The sequence below is a fragment of the Lepisma saccharinum genome, chromosome 17 (assembly GCF_977018435.1).
Source record: "Lepisma saccharinum chromosome 17, izLepSacc3.1, whole genome shotgun sequence".
Classification (NCBI taxonomy): domain Eukaryota; kingdom Metazoa; phylum Arthropoda; class Insecta; order Zygentoma; family Lepismatidae; genus Lepisma; species Lepisma saccharinum.
The window spans coordinates 56,165,236-56,182,009 of record NC_139245.1 but is presented as its reverse complement, the minus strand read 5'-3'; the positions used below and the strand labels follow the sequence as shown (position 1 = coordinate 56,182,009).

The 16,774-nt window shown below is 37.8% G+C and overlaps 1 protein-coding gene across 1 annotated transcript; it reads left to right on the top strand.

Annotated features, from left to right (window-relative positions):
• The first annotated feature begins 13,056 nt into the window (after positions 1-13,056).
• Positions 13,057-14,136, top strand: LOC146001424 (uncharacterized). The gene has a single exon (XM_083138742.1). The coding sequence runs from the start codon at positions 13,057-13,059 to the stop codon at positions 14,134-14,136; it is 1,080 nt and encodes a 359-aa protein (XP_082994868.1).
• The last annotated feature ends 2,638 nt before the right edge of the window (positions 14,137-16,774 follow it).

The window sequence follows — 16,774 nt, the reverse complement described above, 5'->3', positions numbered from 1 at the left end:
TTATCAACAACAGGGTTATAGAACATTCTCCTTCTTGCCTCGATAATTGTCTATCTCCTTAAATCATCGTCACATTATTCAAAAAGCAAAAAACTAATTTTATCTAGTGAAAAATAAAAATAATTCTTGGGTGGGGCTCGAGTCACCTCAACCCCACCTTGGATACGTGATTTTAACAATAACAGGGTTATAGAACATTCTCCGTCTTGTCTCGATAATTATTTCTCCCAAATTATCATCACATTTGTAACGTCACGGCTACTTATTTAACGTACCTGACGACGTTCTGGTTCTACATTACAATGGTAATGTCAAACCCACAAAAACAATTAAACAATTAAACAAAAGGCAATCATTAATAACCTATTTACCTTTTGTCCCAGGGTAAGTGCCATCAGTCAGAGCCCAAGAGATTACATAGGGTAGAACAAATCACACCACAGGGTTAGTTCTATATATACACTGTAATTTCTATAAAAGAGCACATGCATAAACATTACATAATTGCCCCTTTCATTCATACATTCACTCACGCATTCATATCTCGGCAATCCAATAGACATGAGTAATTAGTACAAAAATAGTTCGGCGGCATGTTTAAAGTTAGCTACACTGATTAAAACTGTTCTTAATTTGACATTTACTTTTTCTTTTCCGGGAAAACCATGTTCCGGTAGGAGCTTAACCTGTACGACAAAACACTACTCCTTTTATGTTGTTGTAATTGAATGTTAATCATTATATTGTTACTTTTGCGGTTAGCTAGGATCACTGTTATATAATTATATTGACAATTTATAGCGTCGTACAATCTGAATGTTAAATACTTTGGATAAATGAATACTTGGAAGCTGTACGGTTTTACATGTTAAAATTATAGTTGATACAGTTTAATCACCGTAATAAGCAATGTCACTTCGTGATTTTACGTAATTAAGCGAGTTCATTCGATGTCACGACGGGGCGAACGAAGCTTATCCATTTTCACGTCCATTCCGGCTTACCTTTGTCGGCTCTGACTGAAGTCCCCGTGGTGGAGACGTGGATGCTTGGCGGCGTAGTCAATAAATAGTTTCCTGGCGATAAGATTGGATTTCCGCATCTTCAAGGGCGGCAACTGGGTCGGACGCCCCCCTTAGCGGGGCCTTTCGCTGTCTCTACTCCATCTTGATAGTAAACAGCCACGTGCGAAATAAACACAACACGGAACGGTGCGACACACAAAGCGGATACTTTACGCGGGTGGTTCGCGAGAGATTGTGCACGATAACACGTCGAAGAAAATCTGAGTAAAACTGTCTCTTCCGCTTCTCCGCTCGTCTATTTATTTGCTATTCAAAATGTACGTTAAGGTACCCTCTCTTTCCAAGCCTTGCTAAATCGTCCTCAAATTGTAGCCTCTTATCCTGCTATCTTCGCCCGTGTAATTGGAGTTCTTTGACCCTTCTCGGGCAGCACCTCGAAGGGAGGTTACCCTTAAACCGGGCCCATTGTAACCTGCACGTTCGCTCCGAAGAGAGCGCCAGGGAGTCTGTAGCTATTGTTATCCATTCTCGCTGTTTAACCTTTATTATCGGGCTTAATTCATCTCCTATCAAATTCTGCTTTTGGGATTTTGTCGATTATAATCTGCTGCTGCGCCGTCTTAAATTTCAGGTGAATCTGATCATTGGTACTAAAGTTGTATTTTATGTTTTTTTAGCCCGAGGATCGGCCTCTTCTCTCGGGAAACAGGCTAGTCCTCCGCGCTCCGCCGTCCAACTCTCGGTGTACAGCCACCATCCAATACATGTTATTGCTTATTACGGCGATTAATTGATTTACCTGATAATTAGCAAGATTTTATCGTTATACATTATTCACTAATTTTATCTAGTGTAAACAGAAATATTTCCTGAAGGGGGCTCGAGCCTCCTGATTCCCACCTTGGATACGTGCTATTGACAATAATAGGGTTATAGAACACTCTCCGTCTTGTCTCGATAATTATTTCTCTCAGATTTATAAATTTATTATCTTCACATTATTCAAGATGCCAAAAATCTAATTTTATCTAGTGCAAATTGAAACATTTCCTGAGGGGGGCTCGAGCCCCCTGTGCCCCATATTGGATACCTGCTATTATCAATAACAGGGTTACGGAACATTCTCCGTCTTGCCTCGATAATTATTTCTCTTAAATTATTTTCACATTATTTTATTTCACACCACAAGAAAGCAAAAACCTCATTTTATCTAGTGCAAAGCTAAAACTTTTGGGGTGGCTTGAGCCCCCTAAGCCCCCCTCTGGATATGTGCCTGGCCGTGAGCATTTAGCCTAAAATGAAAAAGCTTTCTCCCGTGACGTCAGAACATAAGGTTGCTCAAGTGTTGTGCGATAAGTGAGACTCGTAAAGCATGGATTAATTGACACAGATTGAATGAAAAGACAGGGTTGCCAAACAAAAAAATTATCACAGACTATAAAACATCAAGTACTAAAATGTGTTTTAAACACTTCTAAAAAAAAACATGTTTAAAACATTTGTAAAAAAACAAAAGCCGTGTGTTTTAAACCTGCCAACCCTGCTGCTTTGTGCTTTTATTAGAAAAGAAAAAGTATGAACTAGAGATTGGCTCGAAAAAATATGGTAATCAATGCGTACCGAACAAGCTTTTTAACTCGGGTTTGCATTATTCGTAAATGAGATTCGCAGGGTTCATTAAAAAAAAAAGTCAGACATTTATTAATACACTTGTAATAATAAGGAGTTTCATTTTCAGCTAATCATATTATTTGTCACGTACACATCTCATCACTTTGCATAAATACCTAAATATTAATGAACTGAACACGAATTCACTGCACGTCATCTCTTCACTTTTTTTTTTTATCGAGAAACAGCCAGTACTCGGGAATCACAGACAAAAAACACTCCTTTGCAAACTCACAGATTATCTTCACATGGCCAAACTTTGCTCTGATTGTCTGTTCCACAGAATCCAGTCGAGGAAAGGGCCGTGTCCGGATTGGCAAGCGCTCCGTCCCGTTCTCTTCCGTTGCTCTCGCGTGCCGTCGAAGTGACGTCCAAGTCGTCCGAATCTACATGTCCCCTTGCAGTACGGTTGTCACTTTTATCGCGCAGGCTCACCGTACGGAAGCAGAAGGCAGACGCCAAACAAATATCACAATTATTTTCACCTATTTACTACTCATATTAAAAATGTAACATGCTATTTCATCATTTACAATTTTTCTACATTCACTATTATCGATAAAATGTTAAAGTATCACTGAGTTTTCCATCGTCTATTCAGTAAATGTTGTCTGTACAAAGTGAAAGTTGGAATATGGCTGCCAAGCGCAGGGTCACAACGAGTTCAAGCGTGCATCTGTCGCGCCTCTCAGCTCTCCCCTCCGACTCCACGTCTGCCGCGAATTCGGACAACGGAGGTTGGCTGAGTCCCCGGATGGAACGGTGCTCTAGGTGACATCTGCTGCCGATTCGGACGCGGCCAGTAGCAATTAGAACATCATATTCCTCCAAACCAGTAAAGCAGTCAGTCAGGCGGTCATGATTTCTACCTAGAAAGTCAGATCAGCGCCAACTAGGGCATTCCTACTAGATATCCAGTTCCATGTGATAGGGGCTTTAGAGAGCATCCTGCCAACTGGGACAATCTGAGTAAGTAACTCCTGTCCCTAGTACATTGTCTCGATGTTGCTCCACATAATCACCCCTCCCTCCCCTTCTATCTCCAAACTCGACCAATCATTCCTCAGTTAGGATTTCCACGTCGAAATCTGCACAAGATAAAAAAATATATTTTTCGAAGGCTGATAGTGCCGAAACAAGACATACCAAAAGTTTATTAAGAAAAATTCTTTGTCTTTATATGTCCTTTTCAGTCTTCCAAACTTCGCGGTAAATATGTGTGCTGAGGATGTGGTAAGGAGGGAAAGGGGGGGGGGGGGTAGGAAGTTGGAGTGTATAATTTTATGAGAAATGAACAATGTCTACATTTTTACTTTTCGAAATACGGATACAAGGGCCTCGCGTTTCCTAACGTTATCAAAAATCATGACTAAAATAAAATGAAGCGATATTGAATTCGTTGTCAGTTCAAAATCAATAATTCATTATGGAATTACGTACACAAAGATGAGCCTCAGAGTTATCGCAGTAGCTATCGCTATCGCCTTGTATTCAAAATAGGTCCTGAACTAGATTTCTTGTGGGTGTGTCAAATCCTACTTTAAACTGAAGGCCCAGTCACTGCAGCTGTTCTGATCGTAAAGTGACCTTGAAGTTTTTGCCAAGATACAAATTTTAATCGGCATTTTTTCGTCAGCTATTAAAAATATATTTTGTACAAAGCTTTTTTGAAGTTAAATGACTCTCAAAACAAAAGTGTGCCATTTTGAACAATTACTGTAACGTTTTCGTCGTGGAGATACACTGTAGGAATGTCCTTATTATATCTACAAGCCGCATCTTTCACATGTCTTATTCCACTGTCATATAGCTAAAGTCCAAATTGTTTTGGCTTATACCTTTTCAATGGTGCATTTCCGATCCTTATCTCATATTGGTACTAGAGCCAGTCTCCATCCACCCTGCAAGTTTGAGTCAAGGTCACGAAAACACCCTGTATATAATAGTCCAAGCAGGAAATCTGGCTGATAATCTAGCCTTGTATGATTCAGCCTTAAGGTTTTGCACGTACTGTGCTGAACTTGAACTTTGGGGCAGTTACGAAGGTTTTGTATTTACTCACACGCATCTGGGCGATTCTCTACGTGATGCACGGGATATTCGCATATAGTTAAATGAGTCTGGTATGCTGCACTGATCTTTCATATTCATTGTTTTTAATACTGGGTGGTTGCTTACCATATGCCAAGAAATAAAATTCTTTCTCAAATTAACAATGCAAAATGAAATAAAAAAGCTCTGTGATGCACGGGACTCAGAAAAACATGTGAGAAGCACATAGTTATTTTTAATTGATTATTTCTGTGATTTGAAGAAGTTTCAGGGTACCATATTTAGACACAGTTTGCTAACGACTTTGTACTACAATATGCAATGAACAACATTTTAATATTTTTTTAAAAAATAATAATAATATTTTATTTCCTTGTGTGACGCATGGGACATTTAATATGTGATGCACGGGACATTTCTCTCCCTTATGTTGTCACTCCACTGCAGGTGATGTCTGTCTCCATAAACTCTCTCAAAAGGTGACAACACTATTTTTAAAGTATCTCAAGGACAAAAGATTTGGTATTTTAAGCCTTTAAGAAAAATTACCTCATAAATATATTCAACTAATATATGTTATTTAATTCTGCATAATGGTATTGCAGATTTGCAGATAACAGTGTAAGACTAAACTCCTGTATCCTAAGGGCCTTCCCGATGGCGCAGTGGTAGCGTCGTCGCCTTGTAATCAAGGGGCTCCGGGTTCGATACCCGGTGGAGGTACATGGTTCGGATTCCACTTTAAACTGTAGGTCCAGTGCCGATTAGTATTACTGTGCATAAAGTGGACTTAACGCACCAACTCAATCAATCAATCCTATATCCTGTACATTGTTTACAGTTGCTTCAACATTCCATGGTGAATGTCAGATATATTTTGTATGCTAAGATAAATGCTTTAAGACAAAAATACTGTTACTTTCTTTGTTGGTACTCTGTATGAAGCAATTGGTCCTAAATCAGAGACCATCGCCAATATTGATGAAGTTATATGATTGAATGAACGAACATCTTCAGAATTCAAAAGTAAAAGGCCTTGTTTTTGCAAGAACTTGGTTGCAAATACAGAAAAACATTAATGCGGAAGTATATTTTGCAACTTCACATCGGAAGTGAGTAGATGGAATCAGCGGACAAGCAAAATCACTTATTCGTACTCATGTAATGAGCAAAAGTAAATCTGCACCAATTGTACAGACTACTTCAGATTTTTCAGAAGTAATTAGAAATCTCATGCACAGGCTACAGCACTGGTGACTGGGACATAGTAAGATATGACGACGAACACTATCGCGGTGCAGTTGCGAGAAAGGTTGCTGATGATTATGAGATATCCGTAATGGTGAAGGGTGGTGATACCAACCACTTGGCCGGCCCCTGTGGCGAAGCACATCGCGCTACGACGCCAGGGGTTCCGGGTTCCAATCCCGTCTTGGGCATGGGTGTTTGTGAGTGTCCATTCATAAATTTCATGATATCATCACTGATCCCCATCTTCGCAATTAGCCAAAAGTGGCAGAAAAACGAAATAAAATAAACCAAACCAAATCAAATTAAATCAAACCAACTACTGGAAGTAGCCTTTGAAGACTAATAAGTTACTGTACCCAACCAGGCAAAAAAAAAGGCCTCCTCTCATAGTTAATTCCTAAGGACAGTTCAAGTTTCAAGATATTATGCCTTGAAGTGTGCTGCACGGGACACGAAAACTATTTGTACTGGTGTCTCAGTGGCTTGAATGAAATTTTAGTTTCGAAATGTTTTTCTACAAAAAAATATTTCTCCACAAGAAAAATTTAATATTTTGCGTGATGCACGGGACAAGGCCGCGGAGTACTTTAAAAAATGCCTGTTTTGCAGTGTATTAAAATACTAATTCGTTTATTTCCATATTCAATATGCAGCTAAGTAACCCTTTATTTGATAAATAAAAATAATTCAAATATGTTAATTATATATATCTATAAAAATATATCCGTACCTGAGGTAAATTTAGAGTTTTTCACTTGGAAATTGACCTTCAACTTTAGAGATGTTTATTTTTTTTAATATTTTCTAATTATTTACCTGTTTTTTTTTTTGTTTTTCATGATGGTTTGGATTGTACTCTACCTATATACCATGAATATAAAATTAATATTGCAACTTCGTTATTTCATATTCTGGTTTCACTTTTCAGAGAATTGCCCATCTTATCGGAAACAGTATGTGTGTATGTGCTGACCTTGTTCGGTGCAAAGATCCAAAACGTTACGGTGTGTGGGTCGAACCCCCCCCCCCCAGTTGACCAGTCCTCACATCCCCAGCAGACAATAAAAAGTAGACAAATAAATGCTCTTTTAGATCATATGCATTGAACTATTTTAAAATTATTTCCTTAGCACCTTGAAATATATAACTCTTTAATTTAATGTTCCTTGATGAAAGTTATTTAATTTCAGAATATTCCTCCCCCATCTCAACTTTCAGCTACAGAAAATACATTTTTTGTAATTGTGACGGGTGTGATACTTCTAAGACATGACTTTAAGACCTTCCTCAGGTTTTCAGAAAACTCTGTATGGTTTTTCTGAAACAATTTTTTTTCTTACACAAAGCAAACTTTACTTGACACTTAGATGCTTTTAGTTTCTAAAAATATTATTACATACTGTTTTTATAAACATTTTTTGCTTGCGACGGGTGTGACACCATGCACATTATTTACTTTGTAGGATTATGGAATAATGTAAAGGCTATGAAAATTATCATAAATAGATTTCTTTTTTAAAACTAAAGGTTGTTTGAGAAATGAAGTAGGGTACTTCAGAGCTTAAGATATAGGAACAATAAATGAGACAGTTACAACGAAATTAGAATTTATGTAGTTTTCTTATGGTATATTACAATATCATAATGACACTAAATTAAGTGGAAAAACCACACATAAAATCCCACTTCTACTATAAAAAGTAATATGTTTGAAACCATATTTTATTTAAAAGCCATGAAAGAAATGTTTGTGTTCATAAATCCAAATTCTGCATACTTTTGCCTTTAAATTTCATTTCATAAGTGATAGGTACTTTGAATAAAAATAAAATTAACTTTGTTTGTCCACTTTTGCATGAAATGACCCATAATCAGATTGTCTTCAGGGTTGTACTGGGTGAGTACAGCGCAATTTTCCACAGCGTTTTTCATCTTCAGAAAAAAAACATAGGAAAAAACAATAAAAATACAGACACAAGTGTTTGTTTTTCAGGGGATTTGCTCATCATCAAGCTAGAAATTGTAATACACAATGAATAGCGAAGAGTTTGAGTAAAATATTTGGAAAAAATTCTTACCAGAGCTTATAATACTTGTTGCATTGAACGAGTAGAAGTGTCATCTCAGGATGTTATATTCATTTGGTGTATATTTACCCACAGGGAATTGATTCTTTTTGATAAATGTCCGTTTTAGGTCAACTTTGTGCTCAGATAGGCTAATCGGGACTAGACCTACAGTTTGAAGTGGGAATTAAACCTAAGACCCCTTGATGACAAGTGGCCAACCAACATCATCAACCATTACATTGTCGTCGAGGTGAATGCTTTTGGTTGATTATAGTCAAGGCCTTATTTAGAGAGAGTTCAATTGAGTCCGACCCCTCCACTCCCCCGAAAGACGTGCCAAGTCAAAAATTAAATAATCAAAATATTTGTTTAATGTTAGCTATATAATATGAAGTTGAATTATTTCTGTATATAAACCTTTATCTGTGGTATAACTTACATAAAAATAATGGGTAGAGTGTGATTATGCAGCGTTGCATTGACAAGCTGCAAAAACCTATGCGCACGTACCTCTACATTTGTACGCATAAAAATTTATGATGAGGAACTTTGCTTTTCATCAGCTGATATTCAATAAATAATCCGTGTAATTTTTTACATAAATTTCTTTGGTTCATTCAACAGCTGCTTCTATACAAATTTTCGTGATCTTAACAAGAGACACAAGCTACATAATGAATAAGAGTTGTTATATCTATGTTCTTGATCCATCTTTTTACCCGTCATCCCCGATGAGGCAGTGGTGTCGGCGCCAATGGCGGAGTGGTTAGCACATCGCGCTACGAAGCCAGGGGTCTCGGGTTAGAATCCCGGCTCGGACGTGGATGTTTGTGATTGTCTGTCCTGAAAGTCCTGAAATAGTGATTTGAGTGAAATGATATGAGTAAATGAAGTGTGCTGGGGGAAGCTTCCGCTTAGGGGCTTTCATTTTTTAATTAAAAAAAAAGTGGTAGCGTTGTCGCCTTGTAATCAAAGGACCCCGGGTTCGATACCCGGTGGAAGCACATAGTGGTTCGGATCCCACTTTATAAACTGTAGGACCAGTCCAGATTATCCTCACTGTGCAAAAAGGTACTTAAAACACAAACTCAATGAATCAATAATATTTTTACCTGTTCATGTAAAAATAATCATTATTATTATTATTATTAATTTACCTATTTATTATTATTATTACCTCCCGAAATATAGCTCTAGATAGGCTGATTATAGTAATCATTAGTATTGTTAAAATGATTGGACGAATGGGTGGCCTAGTGGGTAGGGCGTCTGACTGCCACGCCCTACTTGCAGAACTGGGTTCGATTCGTGGTGTGGGTGATATAAGGTCGAAATTTTTCCAGCCCTGCCCCTGCATAAAGCACCCCGGGGTTCACCCATGAGCAGTGGCGTGGCGTGGGATCTTTAAAAGTGTTACCGGTTATCAGTAGGACATTTAAGGGAGGAGCCGTGAGACTTGGGCGCCTCCCCACCTCATGCCACCCCCCTCCAATGTCTTCCTAGTAGTTCGTATAATATTATTCTGGTACGACTGCAATTCAATACTAGATTTTGGTAAAGTTATTAATCAGGAAAAAAAAATGTTGGCATAAGCACTGAAGTGAAATCGCAAACATTGGTTGTTGACACAATAAACATTAGCCTAATAAAGAAATACGTAATTTGATACTTACAGAAACATCGAAGACTACTTATAGAACAGATCACTCAGACGATTTTTCTTTGAAAATAGTTCTATGATGCCGTGATAAAATGTAGTTTTCTTCTTGAGATCTCGAAGCCGTTTTTTTTCTATTGCCATCAATGATAGACCTAACAATCTATTCTGTCATTGAGTGTTTCTCTGATAGGTGTGTATCCGTCGCAAAGCGGAGAAGGATCGTTCTGCTGAAGCAGGAACATCAAACTACACAATTTGGTTACTTCAGGTAACGCCTCAGTGAGTCCAATGATATGTAAGTGAATGTTTATGTCATGAACTGATTTGTTTCTAAATTCAGGAGAAGAATGTAGGTATGTATGCAAGTTCATTCTTGAGGCGTATCATGTTAAAAAACTGTCCATAGTTTTTCAAAAGTACGCGAATCGCTTTTTCTGGGAAGTGTTTTTGAATAAGTTATGAATTCATCACAATCAAGCAAGGCCAGAAATTCCAATTTATCAATATCTGCAAATTTTGTTATAAATTGACCTTTCAACGTATCGGTGATTTCGTAGAAGACAGATGTCTTTCTTACTGATATTAACTCCACTAACTTTTAGTCTCTTTGACTGTTGCGCACTCACACTTTCATTCAGATTTCCCATTTTCGACCACAAAACGTCGAAGTCGTCACGCATTCTTGTAAGGCTGTCAACAAAATCATTGATTTTCTTTTTGCAATACCCAACATCGTGTATTTTGTTTTGCACAACACTGAACATAATATCGGCTTTTGGAAATATAGCATGAAAACAGTGGCGTGGTGTGGGATTTTTAAAAGTGTTACCGGTTATCAGTAGGACATTTAAGGGAGACTTGGGCGCCTCCCCACCTCATGCCCCCCCCCCCCCCCCCAATGTCTTCCAAGTAGTTCGTATAATATTAATCTGGCACGTCTGCAATTCAGTACTAGATTTTGGTAAAGTTATTAATCAGGAAAAAAAATGTTGACATAAGGACTGAAGTGAAATCGCAAACATTGGTTGTTGACACAATAATACGTAATTTGATACTTACAGAAACATCGAAGGCTACTTATAGAGCAGATCAATCCGACGACTCTTCTTTGAAAATAGTTATATGATGCTGGGGTCCCGGGTTCGAATCCTGGATTGGGCATGGACGTTTGTGATGTATATTCATCAATTTCATCATATCATCACTCATCCCCATCTTCGCAAATTAGCCAAAAGTGGCACAAGCGAAGCAAAATCAATCAAATCAAATCAAGAAAGTTCTATGATGCTGTCATAAAGTGAAGTTTTTCATTTGAATTTGAATTTTTAGGTGCGTCATGGTCATGGTCCATGTTATCCACACCTGGATTCCACACTTTTTTTTTGACCCGAAAATAGAGTACATGACCAACAAAAGAGTTTCGACAACTGCGCACATCCACATAACCACGGATAGTCGTTATACCACGAAACATTGAAATGTCGGTCATATCCAGCAGACGACTTGGTTTTTAAATCGTTCAAAATAGGCTTTGGCCTCCATTTCGCCACAATTTCGCTTTTTTCTGCAAAAGAACGAACCGAAAGATTGTTTCAAAATATCTTCTATCGCACGATTACACACACTGTTCAGATAGGATGAACCCGCCACCTCGGAACTCGGAGCAAGCTCCATTAATTAATTGACAATGCCCGAAAACAACGTAAAGACGAAAGACACCACTCACAAAACTCGCACTGCACAGTCCCTCCCGCAAACCGTTGTTTACTTTTGTAACACGTGAAGCACCCTTCTTGCCCCCTCCCCTCTCAGCATTCGGCGCTTCCCCAATATTTCCTTCGGAACCTGCAAGAAGTCCAGTTCTACTACTGTTGCCATCTTAGTTCTTTTGAAACCAGATTTGCCCAAATCGCGAAACTTTTCGTTTCAAATAAGACGTATGTAGAGTAGATGTAGTCTTCATCTGTTTCCTAACTACTCCCACTCCCATGTTTCGCTAAATCCACTGACATCTCATTTCTGACACCACTACTATTTCGTATATTTTACGTCCTTTGCTACCTTTAAGGCTTTCGCTTTATAGGATAATCGTGACGATGACGATGCATGGTGAATTATTGAAATAAAATATTATTTCTTTGTGTATGTAATCATCAATTTTTATAATCATGTAAGTAAAATAATAACAACGAACATTGAAATAACCATTTCTTGCTGAGGATTCGAACCTGCGACACCTGACATTTCAGAGCGTGCTAAGATAACAATCGGAAAATTATGCTTGTAAGTAATGTTTTCACCCAAAAACAGTTGCTTCAATCCGAAATTATTGCATTCCTGCGACAACGTATGTCAATCTCAATCGGCCCTTTCAACAATTATCACAAATTCCTGTAACCGAAATAATATAATATGTGTGAAATATAGAATTTAGAATATAGAATTTTTCTCGGCGGAGTTCCTGGTCTCCTACCGGGCGCCTCCTCAGGTGGCGGATAGAGGAAAGCTCACTAGATATAGTGGGTACTGGGCAATCAAAATACCCAGGGCGGACCAAAACCAGGACTACTGCCTTGTAGTTGGTAGAGGGATCTACAAAGGCTAGGGGAAGAAAACACTGAAAACAAATTACCTGGCCCTCCAGGTTGGGGGTTGAGCGTAAGGCCGACACCCTTACCTTGTAAAAGAACAACCCGTTGAGAAGCCAATAGACGAGCCTCGGAAGGATGGATTTATAAGAAGACGACCAGGACAGACCAGGAATATGAGAACGGTCAATAAAGAAAGGACAATTAGTATCGCAACATGGAATGTACGCACCTGAAAGAAACCAGGGGCACTGAGAGTAGTTAAAGAAATTGCCGAGAAATATGGGATCAATATAATGGCAGTGCAAGAGACAAGGTGGAATGGACGGTCCACTTTCAAGTCAGAAAACCACATAGTGTTCAACAGTGGTGGAAACGGAAAGAAATATGGAACAGGGTTTATCGTAGATAAGAAAACGAAGAATGCTATAATAGACTTCACACCAATAAATGAGAGAATATGCACCATGAGGGTCAAAGGGAGTCTGTTTAATATCACAGCAATCTGTGTTTATGCATCAAATGAAGAGACTGATGACGAGACCAAAGATGAGTTTTATGATAAATTGGAGTACGTATACGATACAGCACCACAACATGATGTAAAATTAATAATTGGAGATGTAAATGCCAAAATAGGAAAAGAAGACATTTTTAGAAAAACAATTGGCAAAGAAAGTTTACATAGTGAAAGTAACGATAATGGACTACGTATAATAGACTTTGCCGTAAGTAAAAGAATGGTGGTTAAAAGTACTCAGCTACAAAGAAAGAACATAAAGAAGGAAACCTGGATTTCACCAGATGGGGAGACAAAAAACCAGATAGATCATGTGATAATAGATGACAGACACTCATCAGATATAACAGATATCAGTAGCTGCAGAGGGGCAGATTGTGGATCTGACCACTTTCTAGTCAGAATCAAATATAGACAAAGAATTGCCTGTTATAGAAATAGTAAAGGAAAGAAACAAGAAAAATATGATACAACGAAGGTAATAAAACATAAAAGATACAGTGTAAGATATAAAGAGACATTAAAGAAGAGATTGGAAGAGAAGGAAGAGGAATGGCAAGATTCTGATATAGAGGGAAAATGGAAAGCAATAAGAGACAGCATTCAACAAGCTGCAGAAAAGGTACTGGGTAAGAAGAAACCAAATAGAAGAAACGAATGGTGGGATGAGGAATGCGATAAAGCTATAAAAGAAAGAAACGACGCAAGGTTAAAGACTATAAACAGAAATACAAAAGGAAATAGAGAAGTGTTTAAAGAGAAGAGAAGAGTGGTCGATAAATTGTGCAGAAGAAAGAAAAGAGAGTACGACAAGCAAAAATTAGTAGAGATAGAAACGACATGGAAAGTTAAGGAAAAGAGAGATTACTTCTTGAAACTCAAAGAAGAGAAGAAAGGATTTCAACCTAGAGTTGCATTTTGCAAAGATAAGGAGGGCAATCTGATAGGAGATAAGGAAGGTATTTTGAACAGATGGGCAGAGTACTTTAGTGAACTTTTGAATGGAGATAAGAATGAACAAGAGAAGGAGAATGAGGATATGGGAGATAGAGTGGAAAAAAGAACCTTGAGGATGGAAGAGGAAGATGAATCTGACATGGAAATGGAAGAGACTAATAAAGATTTGATTAAACCCCCTTCAAGGCAAGAGGTTAAAGAAGCAATTAGAGAACTAGCAAACAATAAAGCCCCAGGTGACGATAATATAAATGCAGAATTATTGAAGGTAGGAGGGAACATTATAGTGGATAAATTAGAAGAACTATACAAACAAATATGGGAAGAAGAAAGAATGCCATAACAATGAGGAAGGGGAATTATATGTCCAATACATAAAAGTAAAGACAAAAGAGTATGTGAAAACTTCAGAGGTATCACACTCCTCAACATGGCATATAAAGCATTTGCTAAGATACTAGGCAGGAGACTCACACCACTAGCTGAAAAGATGATTGGAGAATATCAATGTGGTTTTAGGAGAAATAGGTCAACTACAGATCAAATTTATTGAATTAGAATGATAATGGAAAAATGCTATGAATACAATATAGACCTGCATCATCTTTTCATATACTTCAGACAGGCATATGACAGCGTCAAGAGAAACAGACTCCTAAAAATCATGAAAGAAATGAAAATACCAACGAAATTAGTTAAATTAACAGGAATGACATTAAGCAATACAACAAGTAAAGTAAAGATTGAAGGAGAACTTTCAAGAGAATTCCAAATAGAGAGAGGAGTAAGACAAGGAGATGTCATGTCAACCCTGTTATTCAATATAGCATTGGAAAAGGCAATTAGACATTTAAGTATAAATCCAGGAGGTACAATCTTTAACAGGATGAGTCAGTGCCTAGCTTATGCAGATGATATTGATCTTATATCACGAAACAAAACAGAACTAAATAACGAATTTAAAAAACAAGAAGAGAATGCAGAGAATATAGGATTACAAATCAATGTACAAAAGACTAAATACGTGCTTGCATCAAGAAAAGAGTCCACAGCTAATGAAAGAACGAAAAAGGTAGGAGACAAAGAATTTGAAAAATATGATAACTAGAGACCGGATGTTAGGCAAAATGCCTATTCTTTCCTGTTAGAGATATGATGAAAACGAATGTTGCGAAGGCCAGGGGGGAGGGATTAGCTTCATTTAAAGCCAATTTAATTTTGCCTATTTTGCCTATTTCATACGATATTGCCTATATTATTTCATAAATGCCAGATATTGCCTATTTTAGGCATTTTCTTTAAAATTGGGACATGACTGAACTCTGTGCATACAATTTCCTGTTCCCAGGATTAGTTTCCGATGCTTCCAAGAAATTTAAAAATAACAGTTAGCGAGTTATTGCAGCTAATAAGAACTTGGACAAATTAAGGGCAATTCAACAAGTTCTGAAAGCTGAAAATATACAAACTGAGTTAGATCCACATGTTCTCGCGTGCTTTAAGTATGCTCCGGTAACATCTGTGGAGGTTGAAAAATCATTTTTAATTCTAAAATATGTGTTGTCCGATCCCAGACATAACTTGTCGGCTGATCACGTGAAGAAATACCTTGTTGTGATGTGAAACCGCAATTATTGCTTCTTATTCAGAGACTGCCAACCCGTACAGTACAAACTTGAAATGCATTTAAACAGTTTCTTAGTTCGAACTGCTGTGTGGAATATATAGTGTAAATTTTTAACTGAAATAACTCTGCGTGCAGTGATAAAGTGTATATTTAAATAATTTGCGTACCTACTGGTTGGAAGTAGCCAACAATTTATTTTGTCAGACTATTGTGTGTAGCCATTATACAATAAAAAATTTTGGGCCGACGTGACTCCTGTTTGCAGTGATTTATTAAGTACAACACTGGACTGCTGTCTCTAATGATGAGCTCCTGGTTTATTTTAAGCAACTATAAAGAATGTTTAGGTAAGTCTTTATATTATTTAAACACATATTTCTTTTTGTATGTCTATCTTCATTATTTTGAGTTAAATTTCATAGCCTTTTTTATTGCCTATTTGTATTTTAATGCCTATTTTACTGCTTATTTTGAAAATTATAAGTGCTTATTTGCCTGCCTATTTTATATGTTTTTAGTGCCTAAACATCCGGTCTCTAATGATAACTTTAAGTACCTAGGATCGATAATAAACAAAACAAACAATGTATCTGAGGAAATTAAGGCAAGAATAGTTGCAGGCAATAGATGTTCACTGGGACTCAAGAAAGTCTTCTCCTCCAAAGACATAAGCAGAAAAAACAAGATTAATATATACAAAACAATTGTACGCCCAGTAGTGACATATGGGTCAGAAACTTGGACGTTAGTGGAAAAGGACGAAGAGTTACTAAGAAGATGGGAGCGGAAGATTTTGAGAAGAATTTTTGGGCCGGTGAGAGAGGAGGAGTTTTGGAGGATGAGAACAAACGTGGAAATACAAGAATTATATAATAATTCAGATATTGTAACAGAGATCAAGTGTGGACGAATTAGATGGCTGGGACATGTATGGCGAATGGAAGATGGTAGAGTGCCAAAGAAGGTGTTAACAGGAGGACCAGGTGGAAGAAGAAGAAAAGGAAGACCTAGAAAAAGATGGCTCGATGATGTAGAGGGACACCTGAGAAGACTGGGAGTCCGGAGATGGAGGAGGAAGGCGATGGATCGAGACGACTGGAGGCTCGTCGTGAAGGAGGCCAAGGCCCTGCAAGGGCTGTAGCGCCAAGGAGTAAGTAAGTAATATAGCATTTTAGGTTGACATTTATAGAAGGAGAGCGGACCCCTTGATCATACCCATCCCTCTCCTCTCCATTTCGCCCATGATGTCGAAGAAGGACAAAGAGGACTTTCGTAGTCGTTGATATTAAGTGTAAATACAAGATATCACTTGGTAGTTTGCTTTCCCCAGTGTGAGTGGACACCTTCACAGTAA

Bases quoted from the DNA above. Each gene is read 5' to 3' on its own strand.
- LOC146001424 (XM_083138742.1), top strand. From the start codon at position 13,057: ATGGTGGTTAAAAGTACTCAGCTACAAAGAAAGAACATAAAGAAGGAA.